This window comes from Anser brachyrhynchus (assembly GCF_964034855.1).
Source record: "Anser brachyrhynchus genome assembly, chromosome: 28".
NCBI classification, from domain to species: Eukaryota; Metazoa; Chordata; class Aves; order Anseriformes; family Anatidae; genus Anser; species Anser brachyrhynchus.
In genome coordinates this window covers 2,614,217-2,633,299 of record NC_137721.1, presented here as the reverse complement: position 1 = coordinate 2,633,299, position 19,083 = coordinate 2,614,217, and the positions used below count along the sequence as shown (strand labels likewise).

The window sequence follows — 19,083 nt, the reverse complement described above, 5'->3', positions numbered from 1 at the left end:
GGGGAAGAGCTGTGGCACTCAGGGTGCTGGCAGCCCGCCTTTGTCACGCTCCCTGCCCTCTTAGGCACGCAGGGGATGAGACGGCAGCGGGGCTAATTTGCCCATTAGGTGAGGGCTGGCGAGCGTCCGAGCGGGGTAATTGCAGGGGCTGAGGGAGCGGGTGGGGGCTGGTGAGGAACAGGCGTCAGCACAACAGCCCCGTGGCGTGCAGGGAGGAGTGCGGGGCTCGGCCACCATGGGCCACGTGCCCCCAGCGCGGCCAGCTCCTCCCCGCACTCGCCAGCCCCCATAAAAGCGTGGTCCTGGGCAAGCGCTGGCATCCGCTGCTCCTGCCTGGCTCTGCTCGGGAAAAGGGTGGGTGGTGGGGCCTCCTCGGGCAGGGTCCGGCGTGGGGCTCCCTGGCCACGGGAGCCCTGCCGGAGGCGCTGTGGGCAGAGGGGCTCTGTGGGGGCAGGCGAGGGCCGCGGGCACACGGGGAGCAGGCGTGGAGAGCCGGGGCGGGCTGAGGAGGGAGCCCCCTGGCTGGGGCATGGGCCCTGCTCTGCCAGGGCATCTCCTCACTCACAGCACCGGCCCTGGGGGCTTTGCATTGCAGGCTCAGCTCTCTCACACCAAGATGGCTTGCAACGACCTGTACCCACCGAAAACCAGCGTCGCCGTCCCCCAGCCCATCGCTGAGAGCTGCAACGAGCTGTGCGCGCGGCAGTGCCCCGACTCGACGGCCTTCATCCAGCCACCCCCTGTCGTCGTCACCTTCCCCGGCCCCATCCTCAGCTCCTTCCCCCAGCAAGCCGTGGTGGGCTCCTCCGGGGCACCCGCCTTTGGGGGCTCCTTGGGGCTGGGGGGCCTCTACGGCGCGGGGGCCACCCAGGGCTCGGGGGGTCTCTGTACCTTTGGCAGGCCCTACGCCTCTCCCGCCTGCAGCCCCTACCTCTTGCCGCGCTACAGCAAGAAGCTGTGGGACACCTGTGGGCCCTGCTAAAGCCAGGCCCGTGCCACCTCTTCTCCTCCTCGTCCTTCCTCCTCCTCTTCACAGACATGTGACTCCTCCAGTGCTGCCCCCCAGGGCCCTTTCTTGGCCCTGTGCCGGCCACCGCCTGGGAGAAGCCTGAAGGAAGAACGCCTCTCTGGAAGCCCCAGGCACCACCTGCCTGTCTGGGCCTTGCTCGCGTCTCTGTGCTTGTGTCCTTTCCTGCCTTGACAATAAAGCAAGCCTGCATCCAATGCCTGCCTCTCTGCCTTTCCTTTCCAGGCCCCGCGGGGGCTCCAGGGCTCCCTCCCCCTGCACATGGCCCCTTCGATCTCCCAGCCCCCCGAAGAGCCGGGACGCCCTGGCAAAAGGCCCTGGCAGCCCTGACTCCCACACTGAGGGCTGCAGTCCATTTCCCAGGGCCCTGCCTGAAAGCAGCCTGCTCCCCGGCTCCAGCAGGGCTGCCTCCAGCCGCTCCATACAAGGTCCTGAAACAGAGGGGAACCCCGAGCGAGGATCAGCAGCACGCCAACTGCCGCCTCCACGCAGTGCGACCTGAACGAAGCCTAAGCCTAGTCCAAACCACTTCCCTGCCCAGCCCGTTCCTGGGCTTACACACTCCCTTAGCTGAAGAAAGAGCTTCTCCCTAAGAGCCAACCTGAACTTCTCCCAGGGCACCGTTCAGCTCCGAGCTTTTCCCTCACAGCCCAGCAGTGAGCAGAGCTTATCTTTAGCAGGCAATTTCTATACAATTAGCAGAGCTTGCAGTCAAACCAAACTTCTAGGAACCAGCTCGGCTTCCTTGTCATCTAGGATTCTTGCATTTCCTAGACAGATCAGTCACGCGGACCCTCTGCCAAATCCTTACTGAACACCACCACACCACCACCACAGGCTAGAGCCAGTCTTGACCGGAAAGAACTCACTCTACTCAAAGGAAGAAGACAACGCTGCAGGCAGCCCTGAGCACCGAGGGAGCAGAGGCTTCTTCCAGCCAGCCAGCCAGCCAGCCAGCCAGCCAGCAGCAGCAGCTCCAGCCTGAGTGCCACTTGGGGCTTGCTGCCGCTTCGTTTTATAGCCAGTGCTCCCTGAGCTGGGCCACTTCCCTCTTCCTTAACGGGCGTCACCACACCCAAGGATCCAACACGTGGGCTTTGTGCTAACACTGATGGGCTTAATCCCAAGGCCAGCAGGAGGCTTGCCTGGGAAGAGGTGTCACCTCAGCCTGGGGCCACAAAGGGGGAGACAGAAGGGGAGGGGGCGACCCATGCTCAGCGCCCTTACGTCTTATGGCTGCTGCTAACCCTATTGCCAATGATCAGGAGCAGGGGGGAGCGCTCACGGCCCCAAGGCACGTTGCTGGCTCCTGCTCCACTGGGCGGCCACCAGCCCCAGGGCCATTTCTGCAAGGCTGCCCTCCAGCAAGGGACCGGCCATGCTCTCACCGCGTGCAGCGCTCAGCCATCCCTGCTCTCCGGCCTCTTCCTCTGCGTTTCTTGCCAGAGACGGTGCCTCGCTTCTGCGGAGCAGCGCCACTTGGCAGAGCTGGTCACGCTCCCGGGCAGAGAAGGCCAGGCAAAGCAGAACTGCCAGCACCTCTCCTGCTCTCTGCCCTAATGGCCTGGGCCTCTCAGCACCAGCATTTGCCCTCCCCCGGAGCCTCCGCTACGCCCCCCCCACCGCTGCTTTCCTGACTCGGAACACAGAGAGAGGAAGAGAGAGACAGAAGTGGATGCAGGAAACCTTTATTGTGCCCAGCACGGCAGGAGAAGTGGACAGAGAGCAGGGGCAGGAGCCAGCGAGGCTGGCTGCGGCATGTCGGGGGGGCAGAGGATCTTTTCCAGAGCGTGGCTTCTGGTTGCGCAAGCCCCGGCGGTGCGGCAGTGCGGCTCGGGAGGACTTGGCCCATGGGCCCCACAGGCCTTGAAGGGTCCTGCTCTTGCCGCAGAGAGCAGGAAGGGGGAAGGGAGAGGGGGAGAGCAGAGGGCAAACCGGGCACAAGGCCCTGGCTGTGGAGGAAATAGGATGCAGCAGAGGGCGGGAGAGGCCAAAGGGGCCGGCACTGCCATTGCCCAGGCCTTGGCTGGGGCTGCAGATGCTCAGCGCTCCTCAGCACCCCGTGCCCACGAGGTCAGCCATGCGTCGGGGCAGCTGGCAGGGGGTGTGGGGCAGGGCCTGGCATTAGGAGGGCCCACAGGTGTCCCACAGCTTCTTGCTGTAGCGCGGCAAGAGGTAGGGGCTGCAGGCGGGAGAAGCATAGGGCCTGCCAAAGGTGCAGAGGCCCCCCGAGCCCTGGGTGGCCCCCGCGCCGTAGAGGCCCCCCAGCCCCAGGGAGCCCCCAAAGGCGGGTGCCCCGGAGGAGCCCACCACGGCTTGTTGGGGGAAGGAGCTGAGGATGGGGCCGGGGAAGGTGACGACGACAGGGGGTGGCTGGATGAAGGCCGTCGAGTCGGGGCACTGCCGCGCGCACAGCTCGTTGCAGCTCTCAGCGATGGGCTGGGGGATGGCGACGCTGGTTTTTGGCGGGCACAGGTCGTAGCAAGCCATCTTGCGGGACTGGACGGTGCTCTGCAAGAGGGCACAGAGTGCGATGCGAGGGAGCAGTAGAGGGCAGCTGCCCAGGCCGAGGCGTAGGGGCCAGGGGCAGGAGCCGGGGGAGGAGGAGAAGCGCTCGCAGACTTACCCTGTTCCCCAAGCAGAAGGTGGCCAGAGCAGTGCTTGCGAGAGCCCCGCACAGGCCGAGCTTTTATCCAGGCCCCGCCATTGCGCAGCGCCCGCTGGGCCAATGGGCAGAGGCGGCACTCCCTCCTGCCGAGGCCAGGCTGTCCTGCTCCTGCCCTCCCTGAGTCAGCATCCCCTGTCCGGACCAGCACAGGCCCCTTTGCTGGCTTCCCTCCCCTTTCCACTTGGCGGGCCAAATGCGTGGTGCTGAGCAGGCAGTGCCCGAGAGGAGCGCCTTTGATTTGGCGTTTCGTCACCTCGCCCCTCTGGAGATAACAACTCCAGTGCGTACGTCATGGAGGCGCTGGCGTGTGGCTGCTTCTTGCCCAGCGCCGCGACCCTGCGGCTCTGCCCCGGGGCTCTCCACAGCGGGCACGGGGCCGCCCCGAGACCAAGCCCCTGGGGAAGAGCTGTGGCACTCAGGGTGCTGGCAGCCCGCCTTTGTCACGCTCCCTGCCCTCTTAGGCACGCAGGGGATGAGACGGCAGCGGGGCTAATTTGCCCATTAGGTGAGGGCTGGCGAGCGTCCGAGCGGGGTAATTGCAGGGGCTGAGGGAGCGGGTGGGGGCTGGTGAGGAACAGGCGTCAGCACAACAGCCCCGTGGCGTGCAGGGAGGAGTGCGGGGCTCGGCCACCATGGGCCACGTGCCCCCAGCGCGGCCAGCTCCTCCCCGCACTCGCCAGCCCCCATAAAAGCGTGGTCCTGGGCAAGCGCTGGCATCCGCTGCTCCTGCCTGGCTCTGCTCGGGAAAAGGGTGGGTGGTGGGGCCTCCTCGGGCAGGGTCCGGCGTGGGGCTCCCTGGCCACGGGAGCCCTGCCGGAGGCGCTGTGGGCAGAGGGGCTCTGTGGGGGCAGGCGAGGGCCGCGGGCACACGGGGAGCAGGCGTGGAGAGCCGGGGCGGGCTGAGGAGGGAGCCCCCTGGCTGGGGCATGGGCCCTGCTCTGCCAGGGCATCTCCTCACTCACAGCACCGGCCCTGGGGGCTTTGCATTGCAGGCTCAGCTCTCTCACACCAAGATGGCTTGCAACGACCTGTACGCGCCGAAAACCAGCGTCGCCGTCCCCCAGCCCATCGCTGAGAGCTGCAACGAGCTGTGCGCGCGGCAGTGCCCCGACTCGACGGCCTTCATCCAGCCACCCCCTGTCGTCGTCACCTTCCCCGGCCCCATCCTCAGCTCCTTCCCCCAGCAAGCCGTGGTGGGCTCCTCCGGGGCACCCGCCTTTGGGGGCTCCTTGGGGCTGGGGGGCCTCTACGGCGCGGGGGCCACCCAGGGCTCGGGGGGTCTCTGTACCTTTGGCAGGCCCTACGCCTCTCCCGCCTGCAGCCCCTACCTCTTGCCGCGCTACAGCAAGAAGCTGTGGGACACCTGTGGGCCCTGCTAAAGCCAGGCCCGTGCCACCTCTTCTCCTCCTCGTCCTTCCTCCTCCTCTTCACAGACATGTGACTCCTCCAGTGCTGCCCCCCAGGGCCCTTTCTTGGCCCTGTGCCGGCCACCGCCTGGGAGAAGCCTGAAGGAAGAACGCCTCTCTGGAAGCCCCAGGCACCACCTGCCTGTCTGGGCCTTGCTCGCGTCTCTGTGCTTGTGTCCTTTCCTGCCTTGACAATAAAGCAAGCCTGCATCCAATGCCTGCCTCTCTGCCTTTCCTTTCCAGGCCCCGCGGGGGCTCCAGGGCTCCCTCCCCCTGCACATGGCCCCTTCGATCTCCCAGCCCCCCGAAGAGCCGGGACGCCCTGGCAAAAGGCCCTGGCAGCCCTGACTCCCACACTGAGGGCTGCAGTCCATTTCCCAGGGCCCTGCCTGAAAGCAGCCTGCTCCCCGGCTCCAGCAGGGCTGCCTCCAGCCGCTCCATACAAGGTCCTGAAACAGAGGGGAACCCCGAGCGAGGATCAGCAGCACGCCAACTGCCGCCTCCACGCAGTGCGACCTGAACGAAGCCTAAGCCTAGTCCAAACCACTTCCCTGCCCAGCCCGTTCCTGGGCTTACACACTCCCTTAGCTGAAGAAAGAGCTTCTCCCTAAGAGCCAACCTGAACTTCTCCCAGGGCACCGTTCAGCTCCGAGCTTTTCCCTCACAGCCCAGCAGTGAGCAGAGCTTATCTTTAGCAGGCAATTTCTATACAATTAGCAGAGCTTGCAGTCAAACCAAACTTCTAGGAACCAGCTCGGCTTCCTTGTCATCTAGGATTCTTGCATTTCCTAGACAGATCAGTCACGCGGACCCTCTGCCAAATCCTTACTGAACACCACCACACCACCACCACAGGCTAGAGCCAGTCTTGACCGGAAAGAACTCACTCTACTCAAAGGAAGAAGACAACGCTGCAGGCAGCCCTGAGCACCGAGGGAGCAGAGGCTTCTTCCAGCCAGCCAGCCAGCCAGCCAGCCAGCCAGCAGCAGCAGCTCCAGCCTGAGTGCCACTTGGGGCTTGCTGCCGCTTCGTTTTATAGCCAGTGCTCCCTGAGCTGGGCCACTTCCCTCTTCCTTAACGGGCGTCACCACACCCAAGGATCCAACACGTGGGCTTTGTGCTAACACTGATGGGCTTAATCCCAAGGCCAGCAGGAGGCTTGCCTGGGAAGAGGTGTCACCTCAGCCTGGGGCCACAAAGGGGGAGACAGAAGGGGAGGGGGCGACCCATGCTCAGCGCCCTTACGTCTTATGGCTGCTGCTAACCCTATTGCCAATGATCAGGAGCAGGGGGGAGCGCTCACGGCCCCAAGGCACGTTGCTGGCTCCTGCTCCACTGGGCGGCCACCAGCCCCAGGGCCATTTCTGCAAGGCTGCCCTCCAGCAAGGGACCGGCCATGCTCTCACCGCGTGCAGCGCTCAGCCATCCCTGCTCTCCGGCCTCTTCCTCTGCGTTTCTTGCCAGAGACGGTGCCTCGCTTCTGCGGAGCAGCGCCACTTGGCAGAGCTGGTCACGCTCCCGGGCAGAGAAGGCCAGGCAAAGCAGAACTGCCAGCACCTCTCCTGCTCTCTGCCCTAATGGCCTGGGCCTCTCAGCACCAGCATTTGCCCTCCCCCGGAGCCTCCGCTACGCCCCCCCACCGCTGCTTTCCTGACTCGGAACACAGAGAGAGGAAGAGAGAGACAGAAGTGGATGCAGGAAACCTTTATTGTGCCCAGCACGGCAGGAGAAGTGGACAGAGAGCAGGGGCAGGAGCCAGCGAGGCTGGCTGCGGCGTGTCGGGGGGGCAGAGGATCTTTTCCAGAGCGTGGCTTCTGGTTGCGCAAGCCCCGGCGGTGCGGCAGTGCGGCTCGGGAGGACTTGGCCCATGGGCCCCACAGGCCTTGAAGGGTCCTGCTCTTGCCGCAGAGAGCAGGAAGGGGGAAGGGAGAGGGGGAGAGCAGAGGGCAAACCGGGCACAAGGCCCTGGCTGTGGAGGAAACAGGATGCAGCAGAGGGCGGGAGAGGCCAAAGGGGCCGGCACTGCCATTGCCCAGGCCTTGGCTGGGGCTGCAGATGCTCAGCGCTCCTCAGCACCCCGTGCCCACGAGGTCAGCCATGCGTCGGGGCAGCTGGCAGGGGGTGTGGGGCAGGGCCTGGCATTAGCAGGGCCCACAGGTGTCCCACAGCTTCTTGCTGTAGCGCGGCAAGAGGTAGGGGCTGCAGGCGGGAGAAGCATAGGGCCTGCCAAAGGTGCAGAGGCCCCCCGAGCCCTGGGTGGCCCCCGCGCCGTAGAGGCCCCCCAGCCCCAGGGAGCCCCCAAAGGCGGGTGCCCCGGAGGAGCCCACCACGGCTTGCTGGGGGAAGGAGCTGAGGATGGGGCCGGGGAAGGTGACGACGACAGGGGGTGGCTGGATGAAGGCCGTCGAGTCGGGGCACTGCCGCGCGCACAGCTCGTTGCAGCTCTCAGCGATGGGCTGGGGGATGGCGACGCTGGTTTTTGGCGGGCACAGGTCGTAGCAAGCCATCTTGCGGGACTGGACGGTGCTCTGCAAGAGGGCACAGAGTGCGATGCGAGGGAGCAGTAGAGGGCAGCTGCCCAGGCCGAGGCGTAGGGGCCAGGGGCAGGAGCCGGGGGAGGAGGAGAAGCGCTCGCAGACTTACCCTGTTCCCCAAGCAGAAGGTGGCCAGAGCAGTGCTTGCGAGAGCCCCGCACAGGCCGAGCTTTTATCCAGGCCCCGCCATTGCGCAGCGCCCGCTGGGCCAATGGGCAGAGGCGGCACTCCCTCCTGCCGAGGCCAGGCTGTCCTGCTCCTGCCCTCCCTGAGTCAGCATCCCCTGTCCGGACCAGCACAGGCCCCTTTGCTGGCTTCCCTCCCCTTTCCACTTGGCGGGCCAAATGCGTGGTGCTGAGCAGGCAGTGCCCGAGAGGAGCGCCTTTGATTTGGCGTTTCGTCACCTCGCCCCTCTGGAGATAACAACTCCAGTGCGTACGTCATGGAGGCGCTGGCGTGTGGCTGCTTCTTGCCCAGCGCCGCGACCCTGCGGCTCTGCCCCGGGGCTCTCCACAGCGGGCACGGGGCCGCCCCGAGACCAAGCCCCTGGGGAAGAGCTGTGGCACTCAGGGTGCTGGCAGCCCGCCTTTGTCACGCTCCCTGCCCTCTTAGGCACGCAGGGGATGAGACGGCAGCGGGGCTAATTTGCCCATTAGGTGAGGGCTGGCGAGCGTCCGAGCGGGGTAATTGCAGGGGCTGAGGGAGCGGGTGGGGGCTGGTGAGGAACAGGCGTCAGCACAACAGCCCCGTGGCGTGCAGGGAGGAGTGCGGGGCTCGGCCACCATGGGCCACGTGCCCCCAGCGCGGCCAGCTCCTCCCCGCACTCGCCAGCCCCCATAAAAGCGTGGTCCTGGGCAAGCGCTGGCATCCGCTGCTCCTGCCTGGCTCTGCTCGGGAAAAGGGTGGGTGGTGGGGCCTCCTCGGGCAGGGTCCGGCGTGGGGCTCCCTGGCCACGGGAGCCCTGCCGGAGGCGCTGTGGGCAGAGGGGCTCTGTGGGGGCAGGCGAGGGCCGCGGGCACACGGGGAGCAGGCGTGGAGAGCCGGGGCGGGCTGAGGAGGGAGCCCCCTGGCTGGGGCATGGGCCCTGCTCTGCCAGGGCATCTCCTCACTCACAGCACCGGCCCTGGGGGCTTTGCATTGCAGGCTCAGCTCTCTCACACCAAGATGGCTTGCAACGACCTGTACGCGCCGAAAACCAGCGTCGCCGTCCCCCAGCCCATCGCTGAGAGCTGCAACGAGCTGTGCGCGCGGCAGTGCCCCGACTCGACGGCCTTCATCCAGCCACCCCCTGTCGTCGTCACCTTCCCCGGCCCCATCCTCAGCTCCTTCCCCCAGCAAGCCGTGGTGGGCTCCTCCGGGGCACCCGCCTTTGGGGGCTCCTTGGGGCTGGGGGGCCTCTACGGCGCGGGGGCCACCCAGGGCTCGGGGGGTCTCTGTACCTTTGGCAGGCCCTACGCCTCTCCCGCCTGCAGCCCCTACCTCTTGCCGCGCTACAGCAAGAAGCTGTGGGACACCTGTGGGCCCTGCTAAAGCCAGGCCCGTGCCACCTCTTCTCCTCCTCGTCCTTCCTCCTCCTCTTCACAGACATGTGACTCCTCCAGTGCTGCCCCCCAGGGCCCTTTCTTGGCCCTGTGCCGGCCACCGCCTGGGAGAAGCCTGAAGGAAGAACGCCTCTCTGGAAGCCCCAGGCACCACCTGCCTGTCTGGGCCTTGCTCGCGTCTCTGTGCTTGTGTCCTTTCCTGCCTTGACAATAAAGCAAGCCTGCATCCAATGCCTGCCTCTCTGCCTTTCCTTTCCAGGCCCCGCGGGGGCTCCAGGGCTCCCTCCCCCTGCACATGGCCCCTTCGATCTCCCAGCCCCCCGAAGAGCCGGGACGCCCTGGCAAAAGGCCCTGGCAGCCCTGACTCCCACACTGAGGGCTGCAGTCCATTTCCCAGGGCCCTGCCTGAAAGCAGCCTGCTCCCCGGCTCCAGCAGGGCTGCCTCCAGCCGCTCCATACAAGGTCCTGAAACAGAGGGGAACCCCGAGCGAGGATCAGCAGCACGCCAACTGCCGCCTCCACGCAGTGCGACCTGAACGAAGCCTAAGCCTAGTCCAAACCACTTCCCTGCCCAGCCCGTTCCTGGGCTTACACACTCCCTTAGCTGAAGAAAGAGCTTCTCCCTAAGAGCCAACCTGAACTTCTCCCAGGGCACCGTTCAGCTCCGAGCTTTTCCCTCACAGCCCAGCAGTGAGCAGAGCTTATCTTTAGCAGGCAATTTCTATACAATTAGCAGAGCTTGCAGTCAAACCAAACTTCTAGGAACCAGCTCGGCTTCCTTGTCATCTAGGATTCTTGCATTTCCTAGACAGATCAGTCACGCGGACCCTCTGCCAAATCCTTACTGAACACCACCACACCACCACCACAGGCTAGAGCCAGTCTTGACCGGAAAGAACTCACTCTACTCAAAGGAAGAAGACAACGCTGCAGGCAGCCCTGAGCACCGAGGGAGCAGAGGCTTCTTCCAGCCAGCCAGCCAGCCAGCCAGCCAGCCAGCCAGCAGCAGCAGCTCCAGCCTGAGTGCCACTTGGGGCTTGCTGCCGCTTCGTTTTATAGCCAGTGCTCCCTGAGCTGGGCCACTTCCCTCTTCCTTAACGGGCGTCACCACACCCAAGGATCCAACACGTGGGCTTTGTGCTAACACTGATGGGCTTAATCCCAAGGCCAGCAGGAGGCTTGCCTGGGAAGAGGTGTCACCTCAGCCTGGGGCCACAAAGGGGGAGACAGAAGGGGAGGGGGCGACCCATGCTCAGCGCCCTTACGTCTTATGGCTGCTGCTAACCCTATTGCCAATGATCAGGAGCAGGGGGGAGCGCTCACGGCCCCAAGGCACGTTGCTGGCTCCTGCTCCACTGGGCGGCCACCAGCCCCAGGGCCATTTCTGCAAGGCTGCCCTCCAGCAAGGGACCGGCCATGCTCTCACCGCGTGCAGCGCTCAGCCATCCCTGCTCTCCGGCCTCTTCCTCTGCGTTTCTTGCCAGAGACGGTGCCTCGCTTCTGCGGAGCAGCGCCACTTGGCAGAGCTGGTCACGCTCCCGGGCAGAGAAGGCCAGGCAAAGCAGAACTGCCAGCACCTCTCCTGCTCTCTGCCCTAATGGCCTGGGCCTCTCAGCACCAGCATTTGCCCTCCCCCGGAGCCTCCGCTACGCCCCCCCCACCGCTGCTTTCCTGACTCGGAACACAGAGAGAGGAAGAGAGAGACAGAAGTGGATGCAGGAAACCTTTATTGTGCCCAGCACGGCAGGAGAAGTGGACAGAGAGCAGGGGCAGGAGCCAGCGAGGCTGGCTGCGGCGTGTCGGGGGGGCAGAGGATCTTTTCCAGAGCGTGGCTTCTGGTTGCGCAAGCCCCGGCGGTGCGGCAGTGCGGCTCGGGAGGACTTGGCCCATGGGCCCCACAGGCCTTGAAGGGTCCTGCTCTTGCCGCAGAGAGCAGGAAGGGGGAAGGGAGAGGGGGAGAGCAGAGGGCAAACCGGGCACAAGGCCCTGGCTGTGGAGGAAATAGGATGCAGCAGAGGGCGGGAGAGGCCAAAGGGGCCGGCACTGCCATTGCCCAGGCCTTGGCTGGGGCTGCAGATGCTCAGCGCTCCTCAGCACCCCGTGCCCACGAGGTCAGCCATGCGTCGGGGCAGCTGGCAGGGGGTGTGGGGCAGGGCCTGGCATTAGCAGGGCCCACAGGTGTCCCACAGCTTCTTGCTGTAGCGCGGCAAGAGGTAGGGGCTGCAGGCGGGAGAAGCATAGGGCCTGCCAAAGGTGCAGAGGCCCCCCGAGCCCTGGGTGGCCCCCGCGCCGTAGAGGCCCCCCAGCCCCAGGGAGCCCCCAAAGGCGGGTGCCCCGGAGGAGCCCACCACGGCTTGTTGGGGGAAGGAGCTGAGGATGGGGCCGGGGAAGGTGACGACGACAGGGGGTGGCTGGATGAAGGCCGTCGAGTCGGGGCACTGCCGCGCGCACAGCTCGTTGCAGCTCTCAGCGATGGGCTGGGGGATGGCGACGCTGGTTTTTGGCGGGCACAGGTCGTAGCAAGCCATCTTGCGGGACTGGACGGTGCTCTGCAAGAGGGCACAGAGTGCGATGCGAGGGAGCAGTAGAGGGCAGCTGCCCAGGCCGAGGCGTAGGGGCCAGGGGCAGGAGCCGGGGGAGGAGGAGAAGCGCTCGCAGACTTACCCTGTTCCCCAAGCAGAAGGTGGCCAGAGCAGTGCTTGCGAGAGCCCCGCACAGGCCGAGCTTTTATCCAGGCCCCGCCATTGCGCAGCGCCCGCTGGGCCAATGGGCAGAGGCGGCACTCCCTCCTGCCGAGGCCAGGCTGTCCTGCTCCTGCCCTCCCTGAGTCAGCATCCCCTGTCCGGACCAGCACAGGCCCCTTTGCTGGCTTCCCTCCCCTTTCCACTTGGCGGGCCAAATGCGTGGTGCTGAGCAGGCAGTGCCCGAGAGGAGCGCCTTTGATTTGGCGTTTCGTCACCTCGCCCCTCTGGAGATAACAACTCCAGTGCGTACGTCATGGAGGCGCTGGCGTGTGGCTGCTTCTTGCCCAGCGCCGCGACCCTGCGGCTCTGCCCCGGGGCTCTCCACAGCGGGCACGGGGCCGCCCCGAGACCAAGCCCCTGGGGAAGAGCTGTGGCACTCAGGGTGCTGGCAGCCCGCCTTTGTCACGCTCCCTGCCCTCTTAGGCACGCAGGGGATGAGACGGCAGCGGGGCTAATTTGCCCATTAGGTGAGGGCTGGCGAGCGTCCGAGCGGGGTAATTGCAGGGGCTGAGGGAGCGGGTGGGGGCTGGTGAGGAACAGGCGTCAGCACAACAGCCCCGTGGCGTGCAGGGAGGAGTGCGGGGCTCGGCCACCATGGGCCACGTGCCCCCAGCGCGGCCAGCTCCTCCCCGCACTCGCCAGCCCCCATAAAAGCGTGGTCCTGGGCAAGCGCTGGCATCCGCTGCTCCTGCCTGGCTCTGCTCGGGAAAAGGGTGGGTGGTGGGGCCTCCTCGGGCAGGGTCCGGCGTGGGGCTCCCTGGCCACGGGAGCCCTGCCGGAGGCGCTGTGGGCAGAGGGGCTCTGTGGGGGCAGGCGAGGGCCGCGGGCACACGGGGAGCAGGCGTGGAGAGCCGGGGCGGGCTGAGGAGGGAGCCCCCTGGCTGGGGCATGGGCCCTGCTCTGCCAGGGCATCTCCTCACTCACAGCACCGGCCCTGGGGGCTTTGCATTGCAGGCTCAGCTCTCTCACACCAAGATGGCTTGCAACGACCTGTACGCGCCGAAAACCAGCGTCGCCGTCCCCCAGCCCATCGCTGAGAGCTGCAACGAGCTGTGCGCGCGGCAGTGCCCCGACTCGACGGCCTTCATCCAGCCACCCCCTGTCGTCGTCACCTTCCCCGGCCCCATCCTCAGCTCCTTCCCCCAGCAAGCCGTGGTGGGCTCCTCCGGGGCACCCGCCTTTGGGGGCTCCTTGGGGCTGGGGGGCCTCTACGGCGCGGGGGCCACCCAGGGCTCGGGGGGTCTCTGTACCTTTGGCAGGCCCTACGCCTCTCCCGCCTGCAGCCCCTACCTCTTGCCGCGCTACAGCAAGAAGCTGTGGGACACCTGTGGGCCCTGCTAAAGCCAGGCCCGTGCCACCTCTTCTCCTCCTCGTCCTTCCTCCTCCTCTTCACAGACATGTGACTCCTCCAGTGCTGCCCCCCAGGGCCCTTTCTTGGCCCTGTGCCGGCCACCGCCTGGGAGAAGCCTGAAGGAAGAACGCCTCTCTGGAAGCCCCAGGCACCACCTGCCTGTCTGGGCCTTGCTCGCGTCTCTGTGCTTGTGTCCTTTCCTGCCTTGACAATAAAGCAAGCCTGCATCCAATGCCTGCCTCTCTGCCTTTCCTTTCCAGGCCCCGCGGGGGCTCCAGGGCTCCCTCCCCCTGCACATGGCCCCTTCGATCTCCCAGCCCCCCGAAGAGCCGGGACGCCCTGGCAAAAGGCCCTGGCAGCCCTGACTCCCACACTGAGGGCTGCAGTCCATTTCCCAGGGCCCTGCCTGAAAGCAGCCTGCTCCCCGGCTCCAGCAGGGCTGCCTCCAGCCGCTCCATACAAGGTCCTGAAACAGAGGGGAACCCCGAGCGAGGATCAGCAGCACGCCAACTGCCGCCTCCACGCAGTGCGACCTGAACGAAGCCTAAGCCTAGTCCAAACCACTTCCCTGCCCAGCCCGTTCCTGGGCTTACACACTCCCTTAGCTGAAGAAAGAGCTTCTCCCTAAGAGCCAACCTGAACTTCTCCCAGGGCACCGTTCAGCTCCGAGCTTTTCCCTCACAGCCCAGCAGTGAGCAGAGCTTATCTTTAGCAGGCAATTTCTATACAATTAGCAGAGCTTGCAGTCAAACCAAACTTCTAGGAACCAGCTCGGCTTCCTTGTCATCTAGGATTCTTGCATTTCCTAGACAGATCAGTCACGCGGACCCTCTGCCAAATCCTTACTGAACACCACCACACCACCACCACAGGCTAGAGCCAGTCTTGACCGGAAAGAACTCACTCTACTCAAAGGAAGAAGACAACGCTGCAGGCAGCCCTGAGCACCGAGGGAGCAGAGGCTTCTTCCAGCCAGCCAGCCAGCCAGCCAGCCAGCCAGCCAGCAGCAGCAGCTCCAGCCTGAGTGCCACTTGGGGCTTGCTGCCGCTTCGTTTTATAGCCAGTGCTCCCTGAGCTGGGCCACTTCCCTCTTCCTTAACGGGCGTCACCACACCCAAGGATCCAACACGTGGGCTTTGTGCTAACACTGATGGGCTTAATCCCAAGGCCAGCAGGAGGCTTGCCTGGGAAGAGGTGTCACCTCAGCCTGGGGCCACAAAGGGGGAGACAGAAGGGGAGGGGGCGACCCATGCTCAGCGCCCTTACGTCTTATGGCTGCTGCTAACCCTATTGCCAATGATCAGGAGCAGGGGGGAGCGCTCACGGCCCCAAGGCACGTTGCTGGCTCCTGCTCCACTGGGCGGCCACCAGCCCCAGGGCCATTTCTGCAAGGCTGCCCTCCAGCAAGGGACCGGCCATGCTCTCACCGCGTGCAGCGCTCAGCCATCCCTGCTCTCCGGCCTCTTCCTCTGCGTTTCTTGCCAGAGACGGTGCCTCGCTTCTGCGGAGCAGCGCCACTTGGCAGAGCTGGTCACGCTCCCGGGCAGAGAAGGCCAGGCAAAGCAGAACTGCCAGCACCTCTCCTGCTCTCTGCCCTAATGGCCTGGGCCTCTCAGCACCAGCATTTGCCCTCCCCCGGAGCCTCCGCTACGCCCCCCCCACCGCTGCTTTCCTGACTCGGAACACAGAGAGAGGAAGAGAGAGACAGAAGTGGATGCAGGAAACCTTTATTGTGCCCAGCACGGCAGGAGAAGTGGACAGAGAGCAGGGGCAGGAGCCAGCGAGGCTGGCTGCGGCGTGTCGGGGGGGCAGAGGATCTTTTCCAGAGCGTGGCTTCTGGTTGCGCAAGCCCCGGCGGTGCGGCAGTGCGGCTCGGGAGGACTTGGCCCATGGGCCCCACAGGCCTTGAAGGGTCCTGCTCTTGCCGCAGAGAGCAGGAAGGGGGAAGGGAGAGGGGGAGAGCAGAGGGCAAACCGGGCACAAGGCCCTGGCTGTGGAGGAAATAGGATGCAGCAGAGGGCGGGAGAGGCCAAAGGGGCCGGCACTGCCATTGCCCAGGCCTTGGCTGGGGCTGCAGATGCTCAGCGCTCCTCAGCACCCCGTGCCCACGAGGTCAGCCATGCGTCGGGGCAGCTGGCAGGGGGTGTGGGGCAGGGCCTGGCATTAGCAGGGCCCACAGGTGTCCCACAGCTTCTTGCTGTAGCGCGGCAAGAGGTAGGGGCTGCAGGCGGGAGAAGCATAGGGCCTGCCAAAGGTGCAGAGGCCCCCCGAGCCCTGGGTGGCCCCCGCGCCGTAGAGGCCCCCCAGCCCCAGGGAGCCCCCAAAGGCGGGTGCCCCGGAGGAGCCCACCACGGCTTGTTGGGGGAAGGAGCTGAGGATGGGGCCGGGGAAGGTGACGACGACAGGGGGTGGCTGGATGAAGGCCGTCGAGTCGGGGCACTGCCGCGCGCACAGCTCGTTGCAGCTCTCAGCGATGGGCTGGGGGATGGCGACGCTGGTTTTTGGCGGGCACAGGTCGTAGCAAGCCATCTTGCGGGACTGGACGGTGCTCTGCAAGAGGGCACAGAGTGCGATGCGAGGGAGCAGTAGAGGGCAGCTGCCCAGGCCGAGGCGTAGGGGCCAGGGGCAGGAGCCGGGGGAGGAGGAGAAGCGCTCGCAGACTTACCCTGTTCCCCAAGCAGAAGGTGGCCAGAGCAGTGCTTGCGAGAGCCCCGCACAGGCCGAGCTTTTATCCAGGCCCCGCCATTGCGCAGCGCCCGCTGGGCCAATGGGCAGAGGCGGCACTCCCTCCTGCCGAGGCCAGGCTGTCCTGCTCCTGCCCTCCCTGAGTCAGCATCCCCTGTCCGGACCAGCACAGGCCCCTTTGCTGGCTTCCCTCCCCTTTCCACTTGGCGGGCCAAATGCGTGGTGCTGAGCAGGCAGTGCCCGAGAGGAGCGCCTTTGATTTGGCGTTTCGTCACCTCGCCCCTCTGGAGATAACAACTCCAGTGCGTACGTCATGGAGGCGCTGGCGTGTGGCTGCTTCTTGCCCAGCGCCGCGACCCTGCGGCTCTGCCCCGGGGCTCTCCACAGCGGGCACGGGGCCGCCCCGAGACCAAGCCCCTGGGGAAGAGCTGTGGCACTCAGGGTGCTGGCAGCCCGCCTTTGTCATGCTCCCTGCCCTCTTAGGCACGCAGGGGATGAGACGGCAGCGGGGCTAATTTGCCCATTAGGTGAGGGCTGGCGAGCGTCCGAGCGGGGTAATTGCAGGGGCTGAGGGAGCGGGTGGGGGCTGGTGAGGAACAGGCGTCAGCACAACAGCCCCGTGGCGTGCAGGGAGGAGTGCGGGGCTCGGCCACCATGGGCCACGTGCCCCCAGCGCGGCCAGCTCCTCCCCGCACTCGCCAGCCCCCATAAAAGCGTGGTCCTGGGCAAGCGCTGGCATCCGCTGCTCCTGCCTGGCTCTGCTCGGGAAAAGGGTGGGTGGTGGGGCCTCCTCGGGCAGGGTCCGGCGTGGGGCTCCCTGGCCACGGGAGCCCTGCCGGAGGCGCTGTGGGCAGAGGGGCTCTGTGGGGGCAGGCGAGGGCCGCGGGCACACGGGGAGCAGGCGTGGAGAGCCGGGGCGGGCTGAGGAGGGAGCCCCCTGGCTGGGGCATGGGCCCTGCTCTGCCAGGGCATCTCCTCACTCACAGCACCGGCCCTGGGGGCTTTGCATTGCAGGCTCAGCTCTCTCACACCAAGATGGCTTGCAACGACCTGTACGCGCCGAAAACCAGCGTCGCCGTCCCCCAGCCCATCGCTGAGAGCTGCAACGAGCTGTGCGCGCGGCAGTGCCCCGACTCGACGGCCTTCATCCAGCCACCCCCTGTCGTCGTCACCTTCCCCGGCCCCATCCTCAGCTCCTTCCCCCAGCAAGCCGTGGTGGGCTCCTCCGGGGCACCCGCCTTTGGGGGCTCCTTGGGGCTGGGGGGCCTCTACGGTGCGGGGGCCACCCAGGGCTCGGGGGGTCTCTGTACCTTTGGCAGGCCCTACGCCTCTCCCGCCTGCAGCCCCTACCTCTTGCCGCGCTACAGCAAGAAGCTGTGGGACACCTGTGGGCCCTGCTAAAGCCAGGCCCGTGCCACCTCTTCTCCTCCTCGTCCTTCCTCCTCCTCTTCACAGACATGTGACTCCTCCAGTGCTGCCCCCCAGGGCCCTTTCTTGGCCCTGTGCCGGCCACCGCCTGGGAGAAGCCTGAAGGAAGAACGCCTCTCTGGAAGCCCCAGGCACCACCTGCCTGTCTGGGCCTTGCTCGCGTCTCTGTGCTTGTGTCCTTTCCTGCCTTGACAATAAAGCAAGCCTGCATCCAATGCCTGCCTCTGCCTTTCCTTTCCAGGCCCCGCGGGGGCTCCAGGGCTCCCTCCCCCTGCACATGGCCCCTTCGATCTCCCAGCCCCCCGAAGAGCCGGGACGCCCTGGCAAAAGGCCCTGGCAGCCCTGACTCCCACACTGAGGGCTGCAGTCCATTTCCCAGGGCCCTGCCTGAAAGCAGCCTGCTCCCCGGCTCCAGCAGGGCTGCCTCCAGCCGCTCCATACAAGGTCCTGAAACAGAGGGGAACCCCGAGCGAGGATCAGCAGCACGCCAACTGCCGCCTCCACGCAGTGCGACCTGAACGAAGCCTAAGCCTAGTCCAAACCACTTCCCTGCCCAGCCCGTTCCTGGGCTTACACACTCCCTTAGCTGAAGAAAGAGCTTCTCCCTAAGAGCCAACCTGAACTTCTCCCAGGGCACCGTTCAGCTCCGAGCTTTTCCCTCACAGCCCAGCAGTGAGCAGAGCTTATCTTTAGCAGGCAATTTCTATACAATTAGCAGAGCTTGCAGTCAAACCAAACTTCTAGGAACCAGCTCGGCTTCCTTGTCATCTAGGATTCTTGCATTTCCTAGACAGATCAGTCACGCGGACCCTCTGCCAAATCCTTACTGAACACCACCACACCACCACCACAGGCTAGAGCCAGTCTTGACCGGAAAGAACTCACTCTACTCAAAGGAAGAAGACAACGCTGCAGGCAGCCCTGAGCACCGAGGGAGCAGAGGCTTCTTCCAGCCAGCCAGCCAGCCAGCCAGCCAGCCAGCCAGCAGCAGCAGCTCCAGCCTGAGTGCCACTTGGGGCTTGCTGCCGCTTCGTTTTATAGCCAGTGCTCCCTGAGCTGGGCCACTTCCCTCTTCCTTAACGGGCGTCACCACACCCAAGGATCCAACACGTGGGCTTTGTGCTAACACTGATGGGCTTAATCCCAAGGCCAGCAGGAGGCTTGCCTGGGAAGAGGTGTCACCTCAGCCTGGGGCCACAAAGGGGGAGACAGAAGGGGAGGGGGCGACCCATGCTCAGCGCCCTTACGTCTTATGGCTGCTGCTAACCCTATTGCCAATGATCAGGAGCAGGGGGGAGCGCTCACGGCCCCAAGGCACGTTGCTGGCTCCTGCTCCACTGGGCGGCCACCAGCCCCAGGGCCATTTCTGCAAGGCTGCCCTCCAGCAAGGGACCGGCCATGCTCTCACCGCGTGCAGCGCTCAGCCATCCCTGCTCTCCGGCCTCTTCCTCTGCGTTTCTTGCCAGAGACGGTGCCTCGCTTCTGCGGAGCAGCGCCACTTGGCAGAGCTGGTCACGCTCCCGGGCAGAGAAGGCCAGGCAAAGCAGAACTGCCAGCACCTCTCCTGCTCTCTGCCCTAATGGCCTGGGCCTCTCAGCACCAGCATTTGCCCTCCCCCGGAGCCTCCGCTACGCCCCCCCACCGCTGCTTTCCTGACTCGGAACACAGAGAGAGGAAGAGAGAGACAGAAGTGGATGCA

General features: G+C 65.6%; 9 protein-coding genes across 9 annotated transcripts; 5 read left to right on the top strand and 4 right to left on the bottom strand.

Moving 5' to 3' along the window:
* The first annotated feature begins 39 nt into the window (after window positions 1–39).
* Window positions 40–1,224, top strand: LOC308183567 (feather keratin 4-like). Its single transcript, XM_080569779.1, has one exon. It carries the CDS (start codon window positions 530–532, stop codon window positions 980–982), a length of 453 nt encoding a protein of 150 aa, XP_080425905.1. The 5' UTR covers window positions 40–529; the 3' UTR covers window positions 983–1,224.
* Window positions 1,225–3,151: 1,927 nt separating this feature from the next.
* Window positions 3,152–4,029, bottom strand: LOC308183538 (feather keratin 4-like; the record flags this gene model as incomplete). The annotated part of the gene is made up of 1 exon (XM_080569732.1): window positions 3,152–4,029. Exon 1 carries the CDS (start codon window positions 3,515–3,517, stop codon window positions 3,152–3,154), a length of 366 nt encoding a protein of 121 aa, XP_080425858.1. The 5' UTR covers window positions 3,518–4,029.
* A 102-nt stretch (window positions 4,030–4,131) lies between these two features.
* On the top strand, window positions 4,132–5,316 carry LOC308183566 (feather keratin 4-like). The gene has a single exon (XM_080569778.1). The coding sequence runs from the start codon at window positions 4,622–4,624 to the stop codon at window positions 5,072–5,074; it is 453 nt and encodes a 150-aa protein (XP_080425904.1). The 5' UTR covers window positions 4,132–4,621; the 3' UTR covers window positions 5,075–5,316.
* A 1,773-nt stretch (window positions 5,317–7,089) lies between these two features.
* Window positions 7,090–8,120, bottom strand: LOC308183628 (feather keratin 4-like). The gene has a single exon (XM_080569842.1). It carries the CDS (start codon window positions 7,606–7,608, stop codon window positions 7,243–7,245), a length of 366 nt encoding a protein of 121 aa, XP_080425968.1. The 5' UTR covers window positions 7,609–8,120; the 3' UTR covers window positions 7,090–7,242.
* Window positions 8,121–8,222: 102 nt separating this feature from the next.
* LOC308183569 (feather keratin 4-like) lies at window positions 8,223–9,407 on the top strand. Its single transcript, XM_080569781.1, has one exon. It carries the CDS (start codon window positions 8,713–8,715, stop codon window positions 9,163–9,165), a length of 453 nt encoding a protein of 150 aa, XP_080425907.1. The 5' UTR covers window positions 8,223–8,712; the 3' UTR covers window positions 9,166–9,407.
* A 1,428-nt stretch (window positions 9,408–10,835) lies between these two features.
* On the bottom strand, window positions 10,836–12,216 carry LOC308183624 (feather keratin 4-like). Its single transcript, XM_080569838.1, has one exon. The coding sequence runs from the start codon at window positions 11,702–11,704 to the stop codon at window positions 11,339–11,341; it is 366 nt and encodes a 121-aa protein (XP_080425964.1). The 5' UTR covers window positions 11,705–12,216; the 3' UTR covers window positions 10,836–11,338.
* A 102-nt stretch (window positions 12,217–12,318) lies between these two features.
* On the top strand, window positions 12,319–13,503 carry LOC308183572 (feather keratin 4-like). The gene has a single exon (XM_080569784.1). It carries the CDS (start codon window positions 12,809–12,811, stop codon window positions 13,259–13,261), a length of 453 nt encoding a protein of 150 aa, XP_080425910.1. The 5' UTR covers window positions 12,319–12,808; the 3' UTR covers window positions 13,262–13,503.
* Window positions 13,504–14,931: 1,428 nt separating this feature from the next.
* Window positions 14,932–16,312, bottom strand: LOC308183622 (feather keratin 4-like). Its single transcript, XM_080569836.1, has one exon. It carries the CDS (start codon window positions 15,798–15,800, stop codon window positions 15,435–15,437), a length of 366 nt encoding a protein of 121 aa, XP_080425962.1. The 5' UTR covers window positions 15,801–16,312; the 3' UTR covers window positions 14,932–15,434.
* Window positions 16,313–16,438: 126 nt separating this feature from the next.
* On the top strand, window positions 16,439–17,599 carry LOC308183579 (feather keratin 4-like). The gene has a single exon (XM_080569791.1). It carries the CDS (start codon window positions 16,905–16,907, stop codon window positions 17,355–17,357), a length of 453 nt encoding a protein of 150 aa, XP_080425917.1. The 5' UTR covers window positions 16,439–16,904; the 3' UTR covers window positions 17,358–17,599.
* Window positions 17,600–19,083: the final 1,484 nt, after the last annotated feature.